The sequence below is a fragment of the Suncus etruscus genome, chromosome X (assembly GCF_024139225.1).
Source record: "Suncus etruscus isolate mSunEtr1 chromosome X, mSunEtr1.pri.cur, whole genome shotgun sequence".
Taxonomy (NCBI): Eukaryota; Metazoa; Chordata; class Mammalia; order Eulipotyphla; family Soricidae; genus Suncus; species Suncus etruscus.
Genome location: NC_064868.1, coordinates 68,352,368 through 68,380,269, shown reverse-complemented (window position 1 = coordinate 68,380,269; position 27,902 = coordinate 68,352,368). Strand labels below are relative to the sequence as shown.

The 27,902-nt window shown below is 38.4% G+C and overlaps 1 protein-coding gene across 1 annotated transcript in view; it reads right to left on the bottom strand.

Moving 5' to 3' along the window:
* The window catches only part of DIAPH2 (diaphanous related formin 2), a 370,213-nt gene extending 351,113 nt beyond the window's left edge, over positions 1 to 19,100 (bottom strand). The window contains exon 1 of the mRNA XM_049766649.1: positions 18,963 to 19,100. Within this exon, the coding sequence (XP_049622606.1) occupies positions 18,963 to 19,100 (138 nt within the window). The remainder of the gene's footprint in view (positions 1 to 18,962) is intronic.
* Between the last annotated feature and the right edge of the window lie 8,802 nt (positions 19,101 to 27,902).

Below are 27,902 nucleotides of genomic sequence, written 5' to 3'. Positions count from 1 at the left end.
TACTGTGAGCCTAAGTACAACCATGACAAGCTCTAGTTTTTTTAATATCTTTAAACATCGTGTTTACAAACCTGATTGAATTTGAGTTTCAGTCATAAAAAGAACATCCCCCTTCACCACTGACACATTCCAATCACCAATGCCTACATCTCCCTCTCCCAACACTCCCGCCTGTATTCAAGACAGGCTTTCTTTCCACTTCCCTTTCATATTGACATTACTATGATAGTCCTCAGTGCAGTTATTTCTCTAACTCCACTCACAACTCTTGTGGTGAGTTTCATAGTTTCATATGGTGAGCCAGTCCTTCTGGCTCTCATCTCTGGGAAAATATTAAAAAAAAACTTGATAAAATCAGATACCCTATTTGTTTTATTGTCTAGTTAATATGGCATATTTTGATATATTTTTAGATTCTATAAAATAAACAGTGGTATTTTAAAATCACAAAATTGAGGTACTAAAATCAAAATGTAGAATCTTTACAGAAGAAATAGTACAGTGGCTAAGGCATTCAAACCATGGCACCACATATGGACACTCAAGCCTAACAGGAGAACCTTCAAAGAGCAGAACCAGAAATAAATTCTGGGCAACATCAAGGGTGACCCTCAAAAACTTTAACAAAAAGTGAAGTAAAATGTAATATCTGTTAGTTTATGTTAAGAGGGCTGGTAAAAAGGCAATATTTTTTTAAAAAAATATGTGTCACATTCAGTAGTATTTGTTTTCACATCCCATAGTCACTCTTAAGTATTATTTCTGTGATCAGGAAAGTCTGCAAATGATGAGTCTAGAAGTTGGGAAAGAGATAGTTTACTAGTCAAAATCTACACAGGTTCATAAAAATCAAGAAATTATGTTTTAGTCCAGAAAAATTACAGCACTAATTTTTTTCTTAAGAACATAGAAGTTGGGGGGAAAAAAAGAGAAAAAAAAAAAAGAACATAGAAGTTACATAAAGTAACAAAAATGTGGCGAGGCTGGAGTGATATCACAGCAGGTAGGGTGTTTGCCTTGCATATGGCCAATCTGGGTTCAAGCCTTAGCATACTGGACTTGCCAGGACTGATTTCTGAGCACAGATTGAGGAGTTACCCCTTGAGCGACACCACATATGGCCCAAAAACTAAAAATATTAAATGTGGAGTCTGGGTAATATAGATTAATTCAATTAAAACGGATAGAAAACAGAGATACTTTTTCAAATATCAAACTAGTTTTCATACTGAAGTGAGAGACGCAAATATGAATTTAGCTGTGCCTATGTGTGTAATAAAAGATAATCAAATCATTTGTATAGGAAACACATTTTTTTGCCCAACTATCTTACTTTCCCTAGAAGAAAAAAAATTTTTTGTTGTTGTTTTAGTTTCTTTTGGGGGGGGCACACTTGGTGAGCTCAGGGATTAATCCTGGCTATGTGCTCAAAAATCGCTCCTGGCTTGGGGGACCATATGGTGCCACAGCATACAGAGCTCAACCCACCAGATGTATCCTCAGATTTTCCTGGTGGGGAGAACTGAAATAAGTCCCCTGGGGTTCCTCAAAAGGCCCGATGTGGACGCCTTTTTCCCCTTCGTGGATGGTTGAGGAATTTCTGAAGAGATGCTTGGCATAACATTTTTGGTCATCATTTGGCTTTGTCTCCCTTGCAAAATTACAGGCCGAAATAGGGCCTCTATCTAATTCCTTTTCCCAGAGAAATTTCTCCACCAAATTAAGACAGGCTCTGTCAGTCTATTTACTTCCAAAGGCCAAGTCAAAACATAGCATCTTCAAGACAATGTCTTCTCTCCTTGTCTTTGAGCACCACAGCAGGATGACTTTGCCTCAGGGACTTTCCCTGTCACTTTGAATACCTGCTAACAAACAAGTTTGGCCAACGTAGAATTAGGCTATTTTACTAGGTATAATTCTGTACCCCTTTCTTAAGTTTTATCTCTTTCCATAACCAGACCATAGGAAGTGGGTCTTAGCTCCTAGCTAGAAAACTATCCCCTCAGGTTAAGGATATTTGTTATTAGAAAGAAAATCAGGATTCCTGCTATCCCTTAATTTACATCAGTAATGACACCTAGGGCCAGGAACTACTTTGATATGTAAGAAATTAGCCTTCCAGGCCAGAGAGATAGCACAGCGGTGTTTGCCTTGCAAGCAGCCCCAGGACCAAAGGTAATTGGTTCGAATCCGGTGTCATATGGTCCCCCGTGCCTGCCAGGAGCTATTTCTGAGCAGACAGCCAGGAGTAACCCCTGAGCACTGCTGGGTGTGGCCCAAAAACCAAAAAAATAAAATAAAATAAAATAAAATTGTTTAAAAAAAAGAAATTAGCCTTCCTTTTATCCTGTGACTCCTAACTGAAACCTATTCTATTCTAAGGTTACAAAGCACCTAAAGCTATGTGTATTTGTTTTAAAATCAAACAATGTACATTGATAGTTCCTGTACTTTGAAAGAAACAGATGTGGGCATTCCTTTCATGATATGACTGTCTCTTTACCCTTTATATACTCCCAGTCTGGAGATTAAATTTGTCTCTTGTCTGTCTCACATTTGATGCAGACGTGGGTCCCCATACAATGTATTTTGTGTGGTCTCATTTATTTCATATTTCATATTCATCCATTCGTGTACCCGTTTTCCTCTCGTGAAAGATTTTCGTCCCTACCAGAGATGCTGAGAAGCAAGACGCCTGCAGCAATATAGAATGCTGGGAATTGAACCAAGGTCTGTCCTGGGTCAGCAGCATGCAAGGCAATGCTGGGAATTGAACCAAGGTCAGTCCTGGGTCAGCAGCATGCAAGGCCAACAAACGCCCTACCGCTAGGCTGTCCTCCAGCCCCAATTCTTACACTCTACCACACTTTGCAATTGTAAGGTAAAGTATGAACGATCAACCAGTAAATAAAGCCCAAAGTCTTAATATGTTCTCTTGGTAAAGAGATGGGATTGGAGCCACATGTGATACTGGGATTGAACCAGGTTTGGCTTGAGGGCACCTCACTCTTTGGTATCTCTCTGGCCTTGACCTAATTGTTTTTATGACACACAGTAGCTGTTCCAAAACAATATTATCAAAAATTGTATTTGGTATGCTTTCTAAAAATAAGAAAGTCATACTCAGTGGTGCCCTCAGAGTTGGAGATCTCAATGTCATAATGCTCCAGAGACTGAATTTAGAACTTCACACTTGCTAGGTTTATAATCTATCCCTTAATCTACCTCCCTAGTTCTAGTCAGCCATTCCAGAAACTTCTGCAGAATTAAGGACAAAAGTAGAATTAATTTAAGGTGATGCTTTCTGGTGTGAAATAACTTTTTGCAAGTTTATCATTCAGGGTTACTTCAGAAGCTTACAGATACCAGTATCTACATTAATTAGGAACAAATTAAATTAAAATATTTTTGAGGTAATTAGGGATATCTGATTATGAATTAAGTATGAAATGTAGCAAGAAATATGTTCATTTTGTTTATTTATTTGGGGCCACCCAAACAGTGCCCAAAGCCTAACATTTAGTGCAGGGGTCTCAAACTCGCGGTCCGCGGGCCATTTGTGGCCCTCTGTACAACATTTTGTGGCCCTGCCCTAAAGGAATCTTTTTTTGTTTTGTTTTGTTTTGGTTGTTTGGGTCACACACCCCCAATGTTCAAGGCTTACTACTGACTTTGCACTCAAGGATCACCCCGACTTTGCCTCCTGCTGCCCCCAGGTAAATTGAGTTTGAGACCCCTGATTTAGTGCAAGGACCAGAGAATAAAGTAATGTTTAGTCTAAATACTGGAGGCCTGCAGGGACACACCCATCAGTGTTCATAGCACAGGAATCAAATCTTGCTTAGGGGCAGGCTAGGCATGTGCACTAACCACTGTACTATAAAAAGCCAGAGATATGTTAATTATTTACATGCAATAGTGAGGGCCTGCGAGGTGCAGCAGGTAAGGTTCTGTTGCACATAATCCCAGGTACCTCAAACACCACCAGGATAATCCCTGAGAATCGAACCAGGCATAAACCCTTGAATATGATTACGTGAACTTGAAATAAAACAGAATGAAGATGAAATAGTGGTGAAGTACGTGATCCGGGTCTTTACAAATAAGCTTCAGGCAAATAAGAATTTTATAAAATAATAGAAAAGTATCTGGATAAATAAAATATATTCTGAAAAGGAGCCACCTTATTGCTCACTCTGGATGAAAATCAGATCTTTCCCTTCCTGAGATGAAGACTGCAGATGGCCAAGAAGAATGTCCTGAATAAGACAAGTGAATAAAGAAACACCATAGGCCAAAAGGTCATTTTTCTTGATAATTAACACTTTACTGTCATCCCAAACTGGAGCAGATTGTAGTGCGGAGGATTACTACAAGATCAGCTTTCTAGATCAGCTCATCACACTCTAGTACGGTGTTTCCTGCATCACATCTGGGCTCAGGATTTCTCCTTTACACTTACTTTGGAGTTACAGATGTCCTCCTTTAGGATTACACTTAACTTTACATTGGGAGCTATTTTATCTTCTCTCTTTCTTTCTCTGGAACAGCCCACACTCTCTTTAGAATTAGCATCAGTAGTTGTCTTCTCTGGAAATGCAAAGGAAAAAGTCTGAACAGAGAAGGAGATTAAAACTGATGACTTTTACCAGTCTTGATTTCACCAGGCTCATGTGGCCCTGATCCCCCAACAACAGTTGAAGAGAACCTGTTTTTTTTAAAAGCAATGATCAAGATTTGTACACTGAGATACATAGCAGTAAAATGACAGAATATCTGGGATTTGCATTACAAAACTTTTAGTGAAAAAATAAAGGTCACATGAAGTTAATACTAAAAATGGAGGCAACTGTTGTATACAGCTTATAGATATCATGATCCATTACACTATCCTCTCTACTTATTATTATTTCTGAAAACTTTGGTATTTTATTTTAAAGTACTAACTATTGGAGGTACAGTAGCTGCACACAGAAAACATAAAATTAAAACAATTGTCAAAATAATGGTTGTAAAAGTTTTATTTTTGTAAATTCTTAACTTGCTCATACTACAAATAAAGTGAAAACTTTATTTGCCCTTTCTTAGGTAAGAGAACAACAAATTGAAGACTGAAAATTTCTACAAATGTTTGAGCATATATTTTCAAAAGACGTAGGTATCTACCACAGAAAAACTAATTATTTTTCAAAAGAGCGATTCCCTTGTTTCCCTTTGGTTAAGTATCATAATCACCAGGAGATGGAGTAGCCTTTGGAGAATAACATATTCTTAATAAAATCTCAGATTCTGACCTTGGCCTGAACAGGCACCTTAGAGTCTTGAAGTACACTCCATGCACAGAACCAGAAAAGGAAAGAGTGATAAGTCAAATTTCTGGTGTATCTTTTGTAACAATGTAGATTATTTTCTCTGAAGCAAGATTGAGAAAACAAAGCCTATATACATCGTTAATAATAATAAGTTTGTGTTCTACAATCTTTAATAAGACGGGCATCACGTCCAGCCTACACGTAAATTGGCACATAAAGCAAGGAAGTGTCAGGAGTTCACGCTACAGTTATAGTGAATCAATTAGATTAAAACATTCAGTATGATCAGGTAAGGATATTTTTATCTGAATCCAATTTTTTGCTGTTATTTATATTTATAATAAAATTACATGTAATTATATCCTAATCTACTTTTATCTGCATCACTTTGGATGTTTCCCAGAATGGGTCTCTTCCACAAGATGACCACATGAAAAATAAGTTTATAATATACCGTAAATCAAATATCATTTTAGTTTCTTTAGTCTAGAATCAAATATCAAGTCAAGTAACCAAACTCTGAGAAGGAACATCTCTCTTCTTCAGAGCAGAATCAAGATGAGTCTTCATTATAACATATAGACTAATGATATGCAGGAAAATTTGGCTAAACATATTGATACATGTAAAAAGCACATATCTGTACTATTTTTTGTTTCTTGCTATTTATGGCACTTTTAAAGACCAACTAAGAAAGAATGTGATTTTACTTCTGTGACATGTTGCTACTGCAAGTAAACTTGAAATTACACATAGGTGGGTTATAATTACAACTATAACAAAAAGTAAGAGGAAGAAGAACAGAGAGAGGCACTGACGGAAGAAAGAAGAGAGCAAAGAAATAGGGAGATAACGTGAAGAGAAAGAAAAAGAATGGGGTTGGAAGTGAGAGGGAGAAAAAGGAATTTAAATAACTAGAGTCTCTGAAGCATAATTCTGGTCTATAACTAATTCCTGCAACAAAAATGGTAGCTTTAAAATTTATCTCTAGGTCTTACACCATAACACCACAGTGCCTATGTCTTCCTGTAAAACATCAATAAACTCTAAGCAATAAAACAAAGGAAAAATATCATTGACAACAAAAGAAAACTTTTAACCAAATGTTAAATACCTTTAATTAATTAAAAAATTAGGGGCCAGAGACTTAGCGTAGCAGGTAGGGTATTTTCCTTGCTAGCAGCGGCCCAGGACCAATGGTGGTTTGAATCCCGGCACCCATATGGTCTTTCGTACCTGGTGCAATTTCTGAGCACAAAGCAGGAATAACCCCTGAGCACCGCCAAGTGTGACCCAAAAACCAAAAATCAAAAAAAAATTTTAAATAGTAGCCTGGTTTAAAATAAACTTGGAAAAACTTTAAATTCATATTTTACCATTCCATTATTAGTAAAAATAGAAGCATGCTGAATACTCCAAATAGACAAGTGGAATGTAGAAAAGAAAAAAAGAAAATCAGGGGTTGGAGAGAATAAAGTGGGTAGAATGCTTCCCTTATGTATGACCAACCCAGGTTCGATCATCAGCACCCCTTTCTGCCAGAAGGGATACATGAGCAGAAAGCTAGGAGTCTGCCATGAGCACCTCCATGCGTTGTAGCCAAAAAATACAAAAAAGAAATAAATTGACATTAATCAACAATATGGCTCTTTATATAATAAAGCTAGAGATATCAAATTGCAAGAGTGTAATTAAACCATTCAACCATAATCACTTCTGATCCAAGTTATATAAGGAGCTAACAATAAGGTATTGTATTAAATAGCATCTATGTAATCTTCATCCCAATTTACTGCTGTTTTATTTGTTTTGATTTTGGTTTAGGACCTCACCCACTTGTGCTCAGGGCATACTCCTGACTCTGTGATTGAGAACTATCCTAACAATAAGAATGTATGAGGGAAATAGAAAGCCTGTCTAGACTACAGGCAGGGGTGGGGTGGAGAGGAAGGAGTTTTGGGACACTGGTGATGGGGATGGGTGTTATTTACATGAATGAACCCCAACCACAATCATGTTTGTAATCAAAGTGTTTAAATTATATGTATATATATAAAGAAATGAATTACAGAAAGAAATTTCTTAAAGAGCAGTTTCTTGGAGACATATTCCAGAATAGTTGCAAGATCAGTTAATGGCATAAAGGAGTTTGATATTTAGAATTAGATACCTGAGTTCTAATTGTAGCTCATCTATTCATGAATTTACTAGGTCATCCACTTATTAGGCATATTGATCTGCATTTCAATTTCTTCCACTTCATTCCATTCCTTCTTTTTATGCCATTCACTGTAAACAGCTCTGCCAAATTTGAAATGTCTACCATTTCTTTATAAATATCATCCTTTTTCACATGCCTATATTGTATATAGCCCCTCATATATTATCCCTCCTCCCCCGATTCATAACTTCATCTATTCTCTCACACCCTCAATCCTGACCCATTATATCTCCCTATTTCATCTTCATTGCATCCTCTTCATCCTCATTGCATTCTCCATTACTTCTTAAATAATAAGGCACCTATGTACAAGTTTCAGTGAACTGTTTGTTTTTTTTTGGGTGGGGGGGAACATGGCTATGCACTCAGAAATTGCTCCTGGCTTGGGGACCATATGGAACACTGGGGATAGAACCAAGGTCAGTCATGGGTCAACCGTGTGCAAGGCAAATGCCCTACCACTGTGCTAGCACTTCGGCCCCATTCAGTAGACTGTTCTTACTCAGGGAATGACTAGCTCATGCACTGTGTGTCAGTTTTTTGTTGATATAGTTCTACTCTCTTCTCGTGCAACACTTCTTCATTCTTATATTATCCACAACATGAACAATATTCCATATTCCAATAAGAGTAAGTCTATATGAGAATGTTATGATGAATTTGCCACCAACTGGATTACAAATTGCAACAGAAAAATATCAAATGCTACCTCCATATGAATAATTAGGTTATGTTCTTGAGCACACTACAGTACATTTTCAGAAAATTTACATTGACTGGAAAGACATCAGTGATTTTTAGAAACTGCTGAAATATATTAATGGGGACTGCTCCTCTCTTGGTATTCCTAATTTAGAACTAAGCAATTTGTTCCTCACTCTAGGAGACTGTATCCTGAATAGCCCAAGACAACTAATTCCAGAGGCTCAGAAGTAATTGGAGTTTTTTAATGGACTCCCTCCAAAAGTCCTATTTTACTCAGTTTACTCTTGGAGAAAAGGTACGATTATTATATTTTGCAACACCGCAATCACCAGCAGCTGTGATTGTTCAATTTTCATGCCCATTAGAATGGATTCATTTACATAACAAAGAGTTTCACATTATTGTAGCAAGCTTGGAATTAATAGTTGCTCTAATAATCAAAGGGAGACTGCAAACACATGCTTTACTTTACGACCAAAATATTGTGCTACCAATTTCTAAAAAGGAAATTGACTTAATATTACCTCTCGTGAAGTTCTTCTAAAGTGGTTTGAAAAACTGGTTTCTCAGGAGAACTTTCCTCACAATATCCAGCAGAAAAAGACTTGGGACTTTCTCAGTAGGACTTCAATTATAATCTCTTCCATCATTCAGACCTCTTTCATTCCAAATATCCAAGTTTTTTATATTTATAGTTTATCATTAGGGTAAGGTGGGACATTTGCCCATCTCTGACTACAAGAGTGTGCATTGATTATAACTCTGTACAACAGGTGGAACTTGCCACCTTAATTTATCTACTCTCCCATGTGTCAGGCCCATGCAATATTGTAAGTGACTCACCCTATGTAGTTGGCCTTTTTCCCTGAAATTGCTCACAACTCTGTAGTTCAAGATTTGCTTCAACAAATGCAAGGCATGCTGAAATAGCACTATGAACCTATTTTCATCATTCGTATAATATCTCATTCTGGTCTCCTTGGTCCAAAGACTTTAGGAAATGAATAAGCTGATCATTTAGCAATGCTAATATTTATGGTACCTGTAGAGGAGCATACTGCTCTGCACACAAATGCCCATCACCTTCATGTACAATATTGTATCCCACTAAGACAATCCATACAGATTGTTTATAGTTATTCTGCCTCTGTTCCTCTGAACTGTATATCTCATGTGGCATGAGCTAACCATCAAGATTTAAAGACAAATAAATTACGGCAAATTGATGTAACTAATGTTGATTCTTCTCAAACAAACAATACCATGCAGCTATTGATAGCTAGTCTCATATGTGCAGCTCCTATGACTTCAGAAAGAGTAAAGCTATCTGTTCCTTTTTATTACAATGCTTTTCTGTTATGGTAGTTCCTAACACAATCAAAATAGATGATAAACCAGCCTACACCAGCAAAAATATTCCATCTCTTTGTAATGAGTGGCAAATAAAGATTATTATAGGTATGCCTTAATGATAGGCCGTTGTTTAACATGCTCATAGAACCCTCAAAACCCAGTTGCTGAAAAGCAAAAAATGTGGTATACCTGCACTTGATTTTCTATGCTTATCGTTGTTTTTCTAAATTTGCTATATCTACCACTAGGAGAATCTCATACAACCACTGAAAAGCACTTCTAGGAAAAACTACAGATCAAACGACAATTAACGTATTTGGGTGAAAATTAAAACAAAGACTAGGTTGCAGAAAATCTGATCATCAGACATCTATTTCTGTGGAGGACAATCTTAGAAAGAAAATCTAAGTTTCACTACACCTTATCAGAACTCGTCAACTCTAAAACCCTGAAAGACTTTTAGCTTTTCATCATTTTAAGAGAGGTGGGGAAATCATGTTGTTTCCAAGAAGTGCAGCTGAACTTTTGTATATGAACCAAAATGTACTCATTTGTTTTCTTTTTGAACAAGTAAAAACCCAGTTTGTTTTTGTCCCCTACTCTTTATTAGATAGATAAAGAAGTGAACTCTGACAACATCACAATACATCATGTCACCAGGTAGTAGCTAGAAGATTATATCATCCCTATCTCTAATCATCAGAGTTTTCACATCAAGATAATTATGGGTTTAAATTTTTATATAACTTTTTATATAACCCCTGAACTTTTTCAGTAAACAGTATTTTATCACACTGTGCTAATATAATAAATATAAAAAAACTTCCAAAGCACTAAAATTATGCGACATTTAAAGGATGGATGTAGGACATTTTCATGGAACCATAACAGTCACCAGTATGGTAGCACATTACTCACAGAAAAAAAATGTACAGCTTCCCTAGATAAATAATCTAATTTCCAAATAACAAATATTGTGCAATAATTTCCAGTGTTTAAAATTTAGTCTGAAACAAAACAACCCCAATTGCATATATAAACTGAAAACTGAATGAGAAGAATATTTACAAGAACCTTCTCATAACTATGATAATGGATTTTAGTATTAAATATAAAACACAAAAATGGCTAATGTAGAAAATGGGTATGTAGAAATATGACAATTTACTGATTACTGTTGAGATGGAACTTTGTTATAAATAATTCCTTGATGTTTCAAATTTTCTCTCTTTCTGGCTATTTTTATGCTGCATTCCACATACAGAAAAATGTATCTAGTTCTGGTAAGTTTAATATGTTGCTATGGTTACTTTGCTCTAAACAAGATTTCTTTTTCTTTTCTGTTTCCTTGGCAATGAAGTGCCAAAACCCTTAGGATAAAAGAATTGCTGCTTACATCCAGTCTATCTGAACCAGCATGAATCAGCTTCACCCACTGGGATCCTGGACCTACAAAGGAATCAAGAACTTCCTGACTACCCTGAGCAGACTTTTATGACGTCATCAGCTGAAGCCCTTTGGCTAAAGAGAACCAACAAATTCCAGACAGCTCTGTACAGATTGATGACGTTATTAGCTGCAGCCCTTAGTATCTGATCTACCTGAAACTGTTTTGGCAGTGTGAAACAATACATGGATACAAATCCTACTCCTAAAACCTTTTTCAATTTATAGAGAAAGGAGTTTTTGGGTTACACAAACTCCAATGTCACCTGAACAGCCATAAAAGGGGCCTGTCCCTTTAGGGGCTGAGAAATCATTAGAAAAGATCCCTTAGTAGCTGTCATTTAGAGGCAGTTTTCTGGGATCTATATAAACCCCTGGCTGTAGTGCAGGGTGATGGTGGCTGTTTCTCTTGGCAGTTTCTCCTGGATGTTTCTCCAGGCGTTTTCTCCAGGCTTTTTCTCCTGGTATTGTTTTCCAGAACACTGGCTGCATTTCCCGGATGGTCCTAACCTCAGCACTCCCTCTCCCTCTCTCTGACCAGGTATTGGCTGTAAGGCCCCTGGCTTCAGTTGCCTGTTTCTCCATTAAACCCAGTCTCCAGAAAACCCTTTTATTTGTCAAAGTCATGGCTGCTCAGCCTCCGGCAGGTAGCCTCTAGCAGTTCAGAGCCTTGAGTTCCATTGGGTGTGGCCCAACAGCCCTGAAAAATTATACATAACATGTGATTATATCAAAGATGAAGAGAAAGCATGTGACAAGATCCAAACCCCATTAATAATAATAAAAAAATGAAATAGAGATAGAGGAGCCAGAGATAGTACAGAGGGAAAGGCTCTTGTCTTTCAGATGGCCAAAGTGGCTTCAATCTCAAGCATGTCAGAAATGATTCCTGAATGTAGAACAGGAATAACCCCTGAGCACTGCCCGGTGTGACTCCCAGTAAACCAATAAAAATGGTGGAAGAAACTAAAGTCATTTTTTGGAGGGAGGGATACCCGGCTGTGCTCAAGGGTTAATTCTGGCTCTGTGCTCAGAAATTGCTCCTGACAGCCTAAGGCAGGGGCCTTCAAACTACGGCCTCGCGGGCCACATGCGGCCCGCAGAGTCTGATCCGGCCCGCCAGCAGTGAACGCTGTTTGGTTGCCAAGATACCTGCCAGCATAAACACTCAGTGTATATCCAAATATCAGGAACCATGCACTCAAAATGGTAACCATCTTTGGTAGCACTTATGCCTGTGAACAGACTTTTTCAAGAATGAAACATCTGAAATCTCCAACCAGATCAAGATTAACTGATGCCTACTTGCATCACTTGTTACGGCTGGCAGTGACAAATATGGAACTGGACATTGACCATCTCATTAGCCAAAAGCAGGCCCACAGTTCCCATTGAAATACTGGCATGTGATCTGTTTATTTATAAATGGTTTTCATTTTATTTATATAAGATATGTGCAGTGTGAGTAGGAATTAGTAGCTCATATAGTCTGGCCCTCCAGCTCTCTAAGGGACTGTAATCCGGCCCTCACTTTAAAAAGTTTGAAGACCCCTGGCCTAAGGGGATCATGTGGGATGCAGAAAATAGAACCCAGGTCAGTAGCTGAGTAAAAGGCAAATGCCTACTTAATGTGCCATTGCTCTGGCCCTGTACTAAAGCAATTTACCACAAATGTTCAACTAACATGGTTTTTACAGTGACATACTAAAAACCTTTCCTCAAACATCATGCACAAGACAACCCTGCATACTCTCACATTATTATCCAATATAGTACTAAAAGTCCTTGTCAAAATGTAAAAGAAATTTAAAGTGATCAAGTTTGTAAAATAATTCAAAAATACTACAATTTGAGATAAAATTGTACCTATACTTAGAAAAACCTAAAACTTTACAGAAATAAACACCTAGAAACAATAAACTTGCACAGCAATGTGGCATGCTAAATAAAATCAATAGGCAGAAATTCAAGACATTTTAATACTTAAATAATAAAAAGTGAAAGTTATTTATAATCAGATTAACAATTGCCTCAAAAACATATTTACCTGAGTGATCAGCTTAATACTAGAGTCATGGGCACAATAGAGGCAGGGCAACAGGGGTGGGCAGTATCTTTTACTATCAATACCAAAAAAATTGAACATTATTGTAATCCTATCACCTAAATTATGATAAAAATATATGATTTGTTCTATTTTGGGGGCCACAACCAGTGATATCCAGAGGTTCTCTTTGCTCTGCACTGAATAATTACTCCTGGCAGGTTCGGGATGCAGGTATTCAACCCAGTTTAGCCGTGAGATATCACTCTGTCCATTAAACTAAATAAACAGTTTAAGAAGAGTCAAAATATGTATACTTGAGGCCTGAGAGGTGGCGCTAGAGGTAAGGTGTCTGCCTTACAAGCGCTAGGGACTTCGGTTTGATCCCCCGGCCTCCCATATGGTCCCCTTAAGCCAGGAGCGATTTCTGAGTTCATAGCCAGGAGTAACCCCTGAGTGTCAAACGGGTGTGGCCCAAAAACCAAAACAAAATATATGTATACAAAGAATATTAATAAATAAGAGAATGAAAAATCCCTGTTCCTAGATTAGGAGGAGTAATATTCACAAAATGATGATCCTACCCAAAGCACTACACAAATTCAATGCATTCTCTACATAAATGCCTATGACTTTTTTTAAAGATACAGACCAAATACTGTTGAAATGTGTATGGATAAATAAGACCCCAAATAGCTTATAGCAGTAGTAATAAAATATTTGATACATCTATTGTCCCACTTTAAATTATACTATAAACCATATAAATCAAAATAGTGTTGTACTGAAAGAAAGAAAGACTTTCTGACCAATGGAATTGAATTGAGAGCCCCAGACAGAGCCATAGGTAGAGTCTTCTAGTCTTTTTCCAAGGAGCAAAGCACATGAAGGCAACAAGGAAAGACTCTCAACAAACGGTATTGGGAAAACTAGTAAGATACATGTAAGAAAAATAAACTTAAAGCCTATCACATTACCTCATAAAAGTCCAATCAAAACATATTAAAAACCTTGATAGAATAACTAAATCCACAAATTATATTAAGGAAAGTAGCAGAAATGTTCGTGAAATGTAATCTAGAAGTAACTTCAAGATTTCAATGCAACTGGACAAAGAAGCAGAAGGAAAAATAAAACAAAACAAGTGGAACCATATCAAAATAAGCTTTTACACTGGAAAAGAAACAATGACCGAACTAGTAGAAACTTCACAGACTGGGAGAAAATATGTATCAAGCACTCATATGATATGACCTAATATTCAACCTCTATAAATCACTGATAAAACTTAGCAAATAAACCTGCCTCATCAAAAAACAGAGAGAAAATAATGAATAAAAACCTCATAGATACACTGATATCCAATAGGTAACTGAAAAACTGTTCTTTTAACATTTATCATCAGGGAAATAAATCAACAGATTAACGAGATACCACCAGACACCAGGGAGACTGGCACATATCAAAAAGAACAAAAGCAGCCAGATAAAACATTAATCAACTGCTGGTACTGAAAATGTTGACTGATTTAACTTTTTTGGAAAATCATATGGACACTTCTCAAAAAACTAAGCTTTGTTGTTTTGTTCTTAGCATTGTTGATTCTACTTAGATATTAGCTATACCATTCCATTACACCTGGTAGAGAGATGATGTTGGTGGTTCATTTGATTCTGGAAGACAGTATTTCTAAAACTTAATAACTTTGTAAATTGGATTTTTTAATAAAAATTGTAGAAATAAAAATAAAATAAATATGCATAAACTAATGTAAAGCTAAGTATTAATCTTTCATGTGATCCAGAAATTCCACCTTCTCATACAACTCAAGATCCCAAAAACTCTATTCTGAAGACATCAGTGCACCTTTGTCCACTGTAGCACTATTGCAATAGCCAAAATCTGGATATAACTCAAGTATTCAAGGAATAGACAGCTAGATAAAGCAATTGCATTATAGGATTAGAGCTATCTAGTATAGGGAATAAGAAATTTACTGGCCCTGCATGTGGCCTACTGAAGTTGAATCCTCGTCTCCCCATTTGGTCCTCCAATCCCTTTCAGGAGCAGTCTCTGAGAGCACAGAACCTGAGCTCTACCAGGTGTGCCCCCTCAAAAAATTATAATGTAGTGGTACATATACACAATGGAATATTATTCCGCTACAAGAAAAGACTAATAATACAATTATAAAATATTTTGCTGGGACTGGATCTGGAAAGTATGCTTAGTGAAGTTATTCAGAAGGATGGTGCAAGAGAGACAGTATATCAGGCAGAGCACTAGCTTTGAATGCAACTGACCAGGGTTGAATCCCCAATATCCATATGGTCCCAAAGCACCACAAAGAGTGGTCCCTGAGCCCAGAGTAAGCACTGAGCACTGCCAGTTGTGGCCCCAAAATAGAAAAAAAAACCAGAGAGATAGATCTTTCTTATAGTGGGATATATGGAAACTGATGATGGAAATAGTAAAGAAAAATCAATGGAGTCAACTGCTCTATAGAACTAAACTTAGCATGGCGGGGGGATGTGGAGGGTGTGATATTAGCATATTGTATTTGTGAAACTTCAGCATCAACAGTATTATAAATAACAGTGCCTAAATTTTTAATTTTTCTTATATTTTAGACAGGTTCTAGAATTTAAGAACCTTATTACAACACAATTCTCATCTCTCACTTATAATCCAACACTACAACTCAAACACAATTAGGTATGATTATAGTGATGATTAGAAATTTCTAGAATTTGAGGTCAGAGAGATAGCACAGCGGTAGGGTGTTTGCCTTGCAAGCAGCTGACCCAGGACTAATGGTGCTTCGAATTCCGGCAACCCATATGGTCCCCGTGCCTGTTAGGTGCAATTTCTGAGCACAGAGCAAGAAGTAACCCCTGAGCGCCCTTGGATGTGATCCAAAAACCAAAAAAAAAAAAATTCTAGAATTTAAGAATCTGACTCCCTACAATCACCTATATAATTTCTATTTCCATATTATTTTCGCTTATAACCCCACACAACTTCTCACACAAAAAATATAGTGATTGTTAGCATAATATTTTCAAAAGTAAAATTTGGTGTATTAAAGATTTAGTTCACCAATAGTAGACCTAAGAATTTTACCTTAAAATGTCTCAAAGAAAATGCTGAGCTCTTAAATGATATAACTTAAAAGAAGAAAAGAAAGCATTTATAAAAATAAAGAATATAAGGTTTGCAGTGATAGCACAGCAGGTAGGACATTTGCCTTGTATGTGACTAACTGGGTTTGATCCCCAGCATCCCTTATGATCCCCTGAGACTGCCAAGAGTGATTTCTGAGTGCAGAGCCAAAAGTAATCAAAGTGTCACCAGGTATAGACCCAAAATCAATATATATAATATTTTATATAATAAATTATATATAATCTTTTTCAATTTACCTGTTTTAAAAGGTACTGTCAATTTCTTCCTTCACTTGTTATAATTAACTCAGTTACATTCTCTACATGTAAGATAATATAAGGTTCAAAAGCTGTATTTTACAAAGCACCCCATTAATATTTAACAAATTCTTAGTATTAAAGACTTGTCCCACTCTTTCAATGTATGTTCAAGACAAATAGTGTTAGCTAGGAACTGAAAGTAATAACTATCTCAGATCTAGTTACCTTGTCATATCAAGAATAACATAAAACATGAAACTGGACAAATGACCAAATGACAAAAGGAAAAAGAATGCAAGTCCTCCACCTTTTGAAGTGTTGTTACTAGCAAACAGAAATAAGTGCTCTTTCTGGAGAGCATAGTTCCTTAAAGTGGAAGGTTTGTGCTGGGTGTGCCAAACTATTTATAAAAAATATAAATTGCATTGTTTTTATTATTTTATTTAAGCACTGTGGTTACAAAAATTGTTCATTGTTGGGTTTCAGTCATAAAATGTCACCATCCTTCACTGGTGCACCCTTCTCATCACCAATTCCCTCCCACCCTCCACTCATTTTTTTTTGGTTTTTGGGCCACGCTGGGCAGCGTTCAGGAGTCACTCCTGGCTCCACAATCAGAAATCGCTCCTGGCAGGCACAGGGAACCATATGGGATGCTGGGATTCGAACCACTGTCCTTCTGCAAGAAAAGGCAAACGCCTTATCTTCATGCTATCTCTCAGGCCCCTCCACTCATGTTTTAAGTCCCAAGATTTATATTTCATTTCCTTCCTTCCTTCCTTCCTTCCTTCCTTCCTTCCTTCCTTCCTTCCTTCCTTCCTTCCTTCCTTCCTTCCTTCCTTCTCTCTCTCTCTCTCTCTTTGTACTTCACAGAATAAAAATACAATCATTCTTCAACCTAAAACTGATAAACTTAAAAATCAAATTAGAACTGCAGACTTTTCTTTTTTCCAGAATTTTTAATGTGTTGCATTTCAGTGTAGAAAACACAAAAATATTTTTTACCTTTAAACACCTTAATTTCCTACCAGCATAGACAATTCACATATTCCTTGTGATACAAATGTTTTTGTTTTTAAATACTGGGATACTAGAGCATATCAAATGAGTAATTTCTCAGTGTACCACAAATTACGGTAAATTGATAAAACTTTAAACTTGTTTTTATTCTATTCTACCCTTCAAATGTAATGGAAGTCTTCAATATTTATTGAAATGATATGCTCTGACCCAATATAGACAGTCAATAAACGAAAGGCAAATAGGAGGCAAGAGAGTAAGACTAGTATAAAAACATACCAAAAGACCATATGGTGTTAAGGAGTGGCTCTTATTTCATATCATGATCTCCGTTATTAAAATAAATTGCTGGTTAAATTGAAAACGAGATATGCAACATGTGGCTTGTACTTCAGATCTAGACCTCTGACAGAACTATTTGCTAGTCTGAGTAGGTAGCTCAGGATTCAAAGGAGAAAGAGCAGGAGGAATATTTGCTGAATTTACAGATGGAGAGTTTTTCCCCTCTTGCTACCCAAATCAGAAAAATTAGAATGTCTATACATCAGACAGTTTAACCCCCAAAATATAACCTTCGCAACTGAAGAGTTTTAGAAACTTCCGAATGTCCAATCTAATACCCAGGCTTTTTTCATGAGTCAGGAAACTAGACTTCTACCACGGGCACCGAAATCTGTGCTCTCTTGTGTCTAATCTTAATCAACTAAAGAAATTGTATAATAATGTCTGTTCTAAATATACACACAGAGACACAGGGCAGTTGATGGTACCTCACATTCTCCGACTCCCACGCTCCCCCCCACACCCCACTTTCCCAAAGAAATGTTACTTGGAACAGCAGTATATGGAAGCTTCGGGGTGGGGGAGGGATGGCAAACACACAGGCGGCTTTATCTAAGATTTCAGGGCAATTAGAAAGACAGGGAGAAACGTCTGTCTGGTGCTTTGGGTTTGGGGTCATGGTTTTGTTTTGGGTTTTCTTTTTCACTTCTAAATCTGAGGGTGGGCTCCTAAGTATTGGAATTGCCAAGAAGAGACCGGTTTCCCGGCCTGAACCCTAAACATTCAAAAGCAAAACCCAGACAACTGACAAAGCCCAGCCTCTGCCAGGGGTGGGAGGAGAGTGGCTCAAAGGTCGGTGCGCCAAAGTTAGATAAATAAATGGCTGCTGGCCACTTCAGAGTGTCCCCCCAAGTTGAGATGGGGAGTTCCTCTGGGCCGGCTGCTTTCCCCACCCGGTCCCCCACAGTGGTGAGAGAGGGGATTAAGCGGCGCTGCGATTGCGCTTCCGCTCCCACGCTCTCTGTGCCTCGCTCGGCCTGGCAGGCGCCTTTGGCGGCTCCCCTGGTCACCTTGGGTGTGGACCTCAAGCACCCCCGGAGGATCCCGGAGCACCAGCGCGCCCCGAGGCCAGTGGAGCTGGCGGGAGCACTCACCAGCTTGGGTTTGTTTTTCGTTTCTTCTTCGTTCGAGGCCCGGGTTCCCATGCTCCGCTTGTTGCTCCGGCCCCCGCCGGGTTCCTCGCCGCCTCCGCTGGCGCCGGCTCCGGACGCCGCCGCGCAGGGCTGCTCCATCTTTCGCAGGCCCGGGGACCCGCGTCTTCGAAGCTCTCCTCCTCGGTAGAGATCGAGCCCCTTGGGGAGGTGCCAAGAGTCGGCGCTGATCGTCAGCACCTCCTTCCTGTGGGAAATGACTTTGGGCCCAATGGAGCTGCGGAGATCAGGCCCACGGGGTGCCCGGCTCCGAGTCACTTCCGACGAAAAACGTTGTCACTCTTCCCTCGCCGGCAAAGCCCTCCGTCTGGGGAACTTCTATTCTCCGGGGCTCCGACGTCCCCAGGGCGGGGCGGACTCTAGGGTGGAGAAAATGCCGGCGCCTGTCACTTTAAGGAGGGCTTGACACACGTAATTCGCCCAAGTGCTGGGAGTCGCCCGCCCGCCCGCCCGGGCATCGAAAGCAGCAGCTTCCTAGTCTTGGTGCCAACTGAGCCCAGCAACGACTGAGCATGCCTAGCGCTGCAAGTCCCAGACGACGGAGAGAACTTGAAGCTGGGCTTAGTCACCGATTTCACTTCGTGTGTGTGTGTGTGTGTGTGTGTGTGTGTGTGTGTGTGTGTGTGTGTGTGTGTGTGTGTGTGTGTGTGTGTGTGTGTCGTGGGAAAGGTTTAGGAACTAGAGCACAGAGAAACGAGGTAGCCCATTTTGGATCTGGGGAAACTGAGTCCCGACAGGAGGCACCGCGGGTTTCTCTGGTTGGTCTCCAAAAGCAGCCGCTTTCAGTAAGTGTAGGCCAGAGCAACTTTTCTGGGCTTTGCTGGACTCGTATGGTCTTGCTCCCCTCTTTAAGAAGGAAAATCACGGAATGCTGACTAATTGTCTAAACCGACCGCATGGTTCAAAGTGGAAAGGATGGGTGCTTTTTGTGTTACTGTGATTGCGTAAGACCCAAGAAATACTGACGTGCCTTTCTTCTCATGTTACTGGGTAATAGAAGCACATGTCCACCCTGAGTACCAAGGAAGTGTTAGACTCTTTATCCAAAGCACTTATGTAAAGCTAACAATAGGATTGCAGGCTATTTTCAATTTCCTGAACTAATTTAGCAGTATTGAGAGGAGTGCAAAAGATCATGTGAATCAGAGCTTGGTTTAAAATGTGAATCTCTAGACAAATGTGAAGTATTTTATGCTGCAGTAGTAGGGAACTGCAGAATTTACATTTTATTCAAGGAAAAGTTCCAAGCTATATAGCTTTCATCCTTTTTAAACAGAACCCTTTTGAAAATCATGTTCAAACTGAGAGCATTCGAAGCTCATGACAGGGGCTGGAGAGACAGCACAGCGGTAGGGCTTTTGCCCGGCAAGCAGTGATCCAGGACGGACCCAGGTAAGATCTCCATCATCCCATATGATCCTCTGAGCCTGCCAGGACCGATCTCTGAGGGCAGGGCTCATAGTAACCCCGAGAACCACCTGGTGTGGTCCAAAACAAAACAAAATAAAACAAACAAACAGAAGCTCAGGACAGAATTTGAATGAATCATCATCATCAATTGAACATATTGCTAGAGAAGCTATCCAAAATGTAAACTCAGACAAATTCTCTTAATATGGCCGTATCCCTGTTACTAAGATATATTTAGCCTATGATTCCTTTGCAGTTCTTTTCTTCTACTTAAATTCTGCTATGCCAAATCCAATTTGTATCTGCATATTCAATGGGATGTACACTAGGACAAATTTGGTCATGCTTTGATATAAGGAGGCAATTACAAATACCACAATTTTAAATAGATAATGTGAAAAGGGGTTTAAACTCAGCTTTATCAGTATCATTTTCTTTTTAGTCATGCAGGTAAGACATCTCGAGACTGACTGCGGTATACTAACTACCCAACAATAACAGCAAAGATGCAATGCATACTCCCAGACAGCCTGAACACAAAGCCTTATATTAAGTTTTGCTTTGTTGAAGTTTCTATCCATCTTTAAATTTTATACATTCTTAAATTTTGTTACACTCCTATATAACACACATATATGATTTAAATAAATTAAATGCATTTCCTCCTTTAAAGATGAGTGAAAATGATGCTATGAAAGTGTTAACCTATTCTGAGATAATCATTCATACCTTAATGATAGGGGCCTGAGCCATCATTGAGTATCCTCCAAGCTCAGTATTCACTGATATTTTTGGTAGGTATTGATTGAGTTCATTTGAATGAATCAGGTGGCATACTGTTGTGGCTTAGAAAGCTTGATGCCATTACCAGCTATGCTCTGTAGAAACTTAGTCTAGACATATTTTTTGTGGGAGGGCACACCCAGTGATGCTTAGGGGTTACTACTGGCTATGTGCTCAAATCACTCTTGGCTTAGGGGAACCATATGTGATGCCGGGGATCAAACTCAGGTCTGTCCTGGGTCAGCCGTGTGCAAGGCAAACACCATACAGCTGTGCTATTGCTCCGGCTCATGAGTTTAGACATTTTTATGTGAGAGATACCATTATTAATAGTATTGAAAACCACAGAATGTCAAATCAGTAAAACCCTGGCCCACAAAATTGATTATTTCTGATACATGGAGTTTAGTGGGATTTCTTTTTACAGACCCCTATCACACTCAGCAAGCCTTAAGTAAATCTGCCTGCTGAGAATATTGGCTTTCATCAATTATTGCTTGTTTCATTTCTGTAGAGATTATCTCCTGTAATGACTTGCTTGTTTTATTGTAGGGAATTCCCTAACTATTCTGGCCCAAAGAATGTGGACACCTTCTGAAATTACAGAAATTTTCTTAGTTAGTTCCAGATACGGAGACCTCCTTTTAAAAAATAACCACCTGTTGAAGTTTTACTGAATGTTAGGGTCTGTGTCCAAAAGATCACACAAAGCAATGAGCTTTGTTTTATAAGATTGTATTATGCACAAATCACAAGTGTAACAAGCATTAAGTCCTGAAGCTGACCAATCAGCTTTAAAAGGAGAGAAACCTGGGCCTCAAGTAAGAACTTCCCTATATTCTAAAACCAAGATTCAATAATTTTCTTATGCCCTTTACAATGATTGATTGGTTGGATCCCCCTGGAGGAGTAAATTTTTCATATTTCCAGGGGAACTGTCAGATCAGTACTTTTCCTCTGCCTACTTGATAGATTGATACTTTGTTCAAGACATGGTTGGGAAGTTTCAGAGCATATCTAGGAGTAACTTCTAGGTCAGTTCACCCTGTCCAATTGCACAAAGTCCCATCCCAGAGATTGGGGGTGACTGAGAGATCAGCTAGGTGTAAAATGGCTGATATTTAAGATGGAGTACCTTATGTTAAGTCTTAATTCAGAGTGGCCTTATACTGAAAACCGCCCTGTTGTTGTTTCTTATACCACACTCCATAGATAATCTTTCCAGATGGCCTGTGTTTATGGCCAGTGATAGGCATTTCCTGGGAAGGTAACACTTGAAACTCTAAGCTCTGGGTAAACTAATCATCATGACCAGTGACAGGAACCTTTTCAAAGTTGTAGACTCTGAAAATAATCTTTATTGATTAAGATAAAAGATAGGGCATTTTCTAATTAACCATTAAAATAACCCATGATTGTAACCATATATCTTACTATTGTGACACTGTATTTTACTTCTCTGCTGAAAAATTATGTACTACACACTCTCAAAGGATGGGGAGAATTGTGTTCAGGGCTGCACTTTGAATGAAGTGCAGTCACCGTGCGGCTAATAAATAATTCCTGACTTAAGTTTTTCCAAGTGCTTCCATCCCCAGGAGTAAGTACTAAACACCACCATGTGTGGGTCAGAAACAAAGAAACAGTCTACTGGGTGAGACAGACTAGTAGATGACTGCTGATCAGTACAAAAGATCTCACTCCAGGAATGCCTGCTTGAATGTCACAGACTCCAAGACACCTTTCCAAAGAGAATCATGTTTAAACCTAGTCTGAAGGGGCTAATTTAAGTATTTGTTGACAATTTGTTATGTACTGTGCTAGCAATTACAGGTACAATGTAAAAAAATAGATTTATTTGCATTGTTCTTATAGTGCTTTCAGAGCCAAAGGAAAGACATTAAATTACACAGCATTAAAACTGTAGTGAAGGACTAGAAAGATAGTACAGTGGGTAGAGCTTTTCCCTTGCCCACAAACCACCTGTCACCCTATATGTTCCTACAAGCCCTACTAGTATGATCGCTAAGCACAAAGCAAGGAGTAAACCCTAAGCACTGTGGAATATACCCCTGCAAAAAAAGGAAAGTGAAGTATATTCCAAAAGAAATGAAAACACACACGAACAAAGTCCAATCAGTTAAGAAATTGGAAGAAACAGCAGAACATTGAAGTAACTTCAAAATCAGGAAAGTTCATAATTATAGGTTTCATTGGTAATAATTGAAATGGTTGTTAATGCAATGACTTCTGTATAAGGTTTAAGAAGTAAACCTAAAAATGGTTTGACTTATTTTTAAGTTTTTGAGCCACATCTGTCGGCACTCAAGGGTTACTCCTGGCTGTGTTCAGAAATTACTCCTGGCAGGCTTCAGTCGGGGGACCAACCATAAGGATGCCAGTGATCAAACCTGGGTCAGCAGCATGCATGGCAAATGCCCTACCTGCTGTGTGATCACTCAAGTCTCCTGGTTTTAATTTAAGATTAGACTCATCATCTTCAAGCTAGTCTATGCTCCACTGAACTCTCTTATTTGATTTATTTTTGTTTTTGTTTGGTAGGAGCCACACTAGGCTATGCTCAATGCTTACTTCTGGTTCTGCAGTTAGGAATAACTCCTCAGGGCTTTGCAGCAGACAGATATTGTTATCTGATATATTCTTTCCTGAGTACATATTTGCAAAACATCTGATTTCTAATACCTAAACTATTTTACTTGAGACATATCCTACCCTTGGGAGATTTTTAATGGCTGGGAGGATTCTGATAAACATTAAAACCATATTATTTCTTGTTTCTTTAAATTATTTTGCAAATTAAACAAGAATTAAAAACAAGCACCATTTCTTTAAGCAATAGAGTCATGGTTCTACCTTAGAAGTTACCACATTAGTCAATTATTTATGAACCAGGTGCTTCATTATATCTATATTCCTTTATTTTAATTTCTTGGAATATATAAATAAATTGAAGTGTCAAGATTTTTTCTTATGCTAAAGAAAGAAGGGGTATCAAAAGTGTATATTAGACTCACTGACCTTGCGAATTCTACCTCTCATGAAATTAGCATCCAATCACAATTTAAAATCTAATCCTGGAAGAGAAGAGACAGAAGTTTGCTAGACTCTATCTTAGTTAAAACTATTTCCTTAGAGATTTTGATTATTTTTTTCTGATATTCATCAGCTTTATATTCTTCCTCTCCATCTAATTTTCACATCTAAACATTTGCTTTGCTAAAAGAGCAGTTAAAGTAAACATTGATAAGACAAAATAAATAAATGACAGTCATGGAAAGGTATTTAAGATCTAAAAGTTGCCTAAAAATAAGTATTTATTATTATCTTGCTAATACCAAACTTGGTATCATGTAGATAATGTTCTGATAAAATAATGTTGTATGTCTTCCTGAAGAATCACCTGCTTTGAAAGAACGAAATAAAAATAATAGAACTTATGAGGGAAATATGGCTAAGTAAGGCCTCTTAATCTATTTCAACTTGTAAGAAGAACATTAATGAAAACAATAACCATTCAAATAAAAACAATCCTACTATTAAATATTTCCTAATCTTTGTACAGATAGTTTCTTTTTGTTTCCTTTTTCTATTTTTTTTTTGTTTTGGGGCCACACTCAGGGGACTCTTGGGGTGACTCTCAGGGACTACTTCTAGCTATGGGCTCAGAAATCAATCCTGACTTGGGGGATCATATAGGATGCAGGGGGACTCAACCCAGGTCCACCCTAGGCCAGCCACATGCAAGGAAAGCGCCTTACCACTGCACCACTGCTCTGTCCCCTGGAATTCACTTTTAATAAATGCTATTTTCATATAATTAAAAATCTAGTTGGGGACTGCTCAACTTTTTTTTGAAGATGTCATACCTGGTCTTCTCAAGTTTATTATTGGTATTCAAAGCCTCACTAGATGATTTAATGTGCAAAACAATTTGAAAGAGCCACCAAGTAATCACATTAGAAAGGGGCAAAGCCTTGTTTTTCTCTGTACTAAAGTTCTCATCTATTGCTAGGTGTTTGTTTTTTATAATTTTGTGGAACCATCACCCCAGACTTTAAAATTCCAAGTAAATTCACACAAACTACACAACCAAACTGGAATTCTTCTTCTTCTTTTTTTTGGTTTTTGGGCCACACCCAATGGTGCTCAGGGGTTACTCCTGGCGCATCACTCAGAAATCCCTCCGGGCAGGCTCAGGGGACCATATAGTTGCCAGGGATTGACCCCTTGTACAAGGCAAACACCATGCCCACAATGCTATTGCTCCTAATATTTATCCATACATGGTACAAATAAACAAAATATAAAATCTCTGACATTTATTGATAGAACAGCAATTGACAAAACTACAAACAAATTGTTTAGAAGTGTAAGAGAAAATAAAATGCCTAATTCACAGTTATGACACTAAATTCAACAGAAGATTATAAAGAGTAAGATTAATGAGCCTAGAACAGAAGAAACTTTTTAGGAAAGAGTAACTTGAAGTGCTGAGGTGTGAAGCAGAAAAAAATAATAAATGGACACTTTAGAAAAGAAAGGAAATGATAATAATTGAAGTCTAGAAGCAATTTTAGTCGTCAGTGGAGCTTGAGTAAATTGGTGAGAATACAGCTATCAGAATCATGATTATCTCCAAAGCACTTTCCTAATATGTAAACAAATTTCAATATAAGATATAATCAAAATGGCTAATAAGGATCTCAAGTAGAAATAATTATTTTTTTAAATTTTTTATTTTTAATTATGAGAACAAAGATGCAAAGATAGAGGACAAGGTAAAGTTACAGTGGAAGGACAATCACCCATAACATAATTCTCAGAAGAAGTCCCTTGTTGATATCTTAACTTTGAACTTTCAGCCAAAGAACATTAAAATAAATAAAACAGAATCCATGTACAATTACTTTGTCCCTCAAGTCCCCAGATTGTAACACATTATAATATTTCTTAACAGCACACAAGGCAATCTAAAGCCATAAAACTTACATAACTCCTTAAACATTAGAGGCATAGTATTTTTACATTTCCATATACATGCATATTAGCTTAAGTTAACCTCAAATTTTTTTTGTGTGTGTTTTTTGGGTCACACCCGGCAGTGCTCAGGGGTTATTTCTGACTCCAGAAATTGCTCCTGGCAGGCACGGGGGACCATATGGGAAGCCGGGATTCGAACCGATGACCTCCTGCATGAAAGGCAAGCACCTTACCTCCATGCTATCTCTCCGGCCCCTCAAATTTTAAGTGGTATTTTTTTAAGGATTAGAGTCAAAGGAGCACAGTAAAAAACGGTGTTAGAGTGGCAATTGTTGTTTGCATAGGCCCACCAAAATATGGGGGACATGGAAAGGAAAAGCCTTGACCTAAATACAAGGAGACCCTATCCCTGAAGTTTCCTGGCATAAGACCAACTCTAGGCTCCAGGCAAGCTAGATCGTCCAATCCAAGACATTGTCTGTAGTGCCAACACACTTATTTTTCACACAGTTTCTGTTGTTGGTATCATGTTTCTGTATTAAAGATCCTGGAATCTGCATATCCTACACTGAAGTCAGGATGTGGAGCGTCCTCTCGTTTCACCTCACCATTAAAGGGCAAGGCAGGAAGTCCTGTCCTATAAGCAGGTTGTTGTTGTTGTTGTTGTTAAGTCCTCTCAGTGTTAAGGGAAGTCTCTTTTGAGCAGATAGATGTCTGAGCAGTGGTAGGGTCTTCCGTGGTAGAGGATTGCTTCCAGGTGATGTTATAGACAAACCTGGATGTTTCGTGGATGGCTTCCCTAGTTCATGGGTGAATGGAAGATGCCCTTTCTTTAGAGGCCTGTGCCAGGTCGTTATGTCAATGTTCAGGGTGTAAGGTCCCTTTGCACTACAAGATTTGTGTGTTCCAATCTCTATTAGATAAGATCTTATTTATATGTATAGTATTTTCCCATTTTAATGTGCCTATGCAGGAGCAATGCCATGTGATGTTATTGGCGCATATGGGGGCCATAAGAACAAGTCCAACAATCCCCATGACATGGTTCAATCATAAGCATTAAACTGGGGGACTCTTTCACCAAAATTCCTTGTTGAACAGCTCATAAAGAGAAGACAAAAAGTTGTTAGAATCGGAACTGTATAAGAGAATATTTAGTAAGACTTATAGCTGTCAGAGAAAAAACACAAAATATTCGAAAGAAATATGTGTCCATTTTATGTCCCTTGAAATAGTTTGGGGTTGTTACACACAATGCACGGCTTTGGTCTGTGACTAGATTGTGCAGTACTGAAGTTAAAAAGAGTAATGTGGGTTAGTGATGTTTGGGGGGTGAGAGAGTTAAAGAGTAAAAATAAGCTTTGTAGGGGTGTGGGAAAGGGCAGAATACAAAATGGACATTCTGGATACACAAAACATAACATAAGGATAAGGAATACTCTTAATACACGCAGTGCACGCAGGGGCGCTAGCCCCCACGCGGTTCTGTAGTTTGTGGATGCATACAGAGGAATTTCTCTCCCTCCCCACCCCCCAGGGCCCGATTAACCAGGCGTGGCCCTGAAGACCCGCCTGGTGTGGGGGGGATCTCAGTCCCCTGGACTAAGTGGTCAGCCCAGGGGGCCTATGGCTAGCTGTCCTGCCCAGAGCCCCCAACATACCAGTCAAAGAAGTCCTGGCATGTGGAAT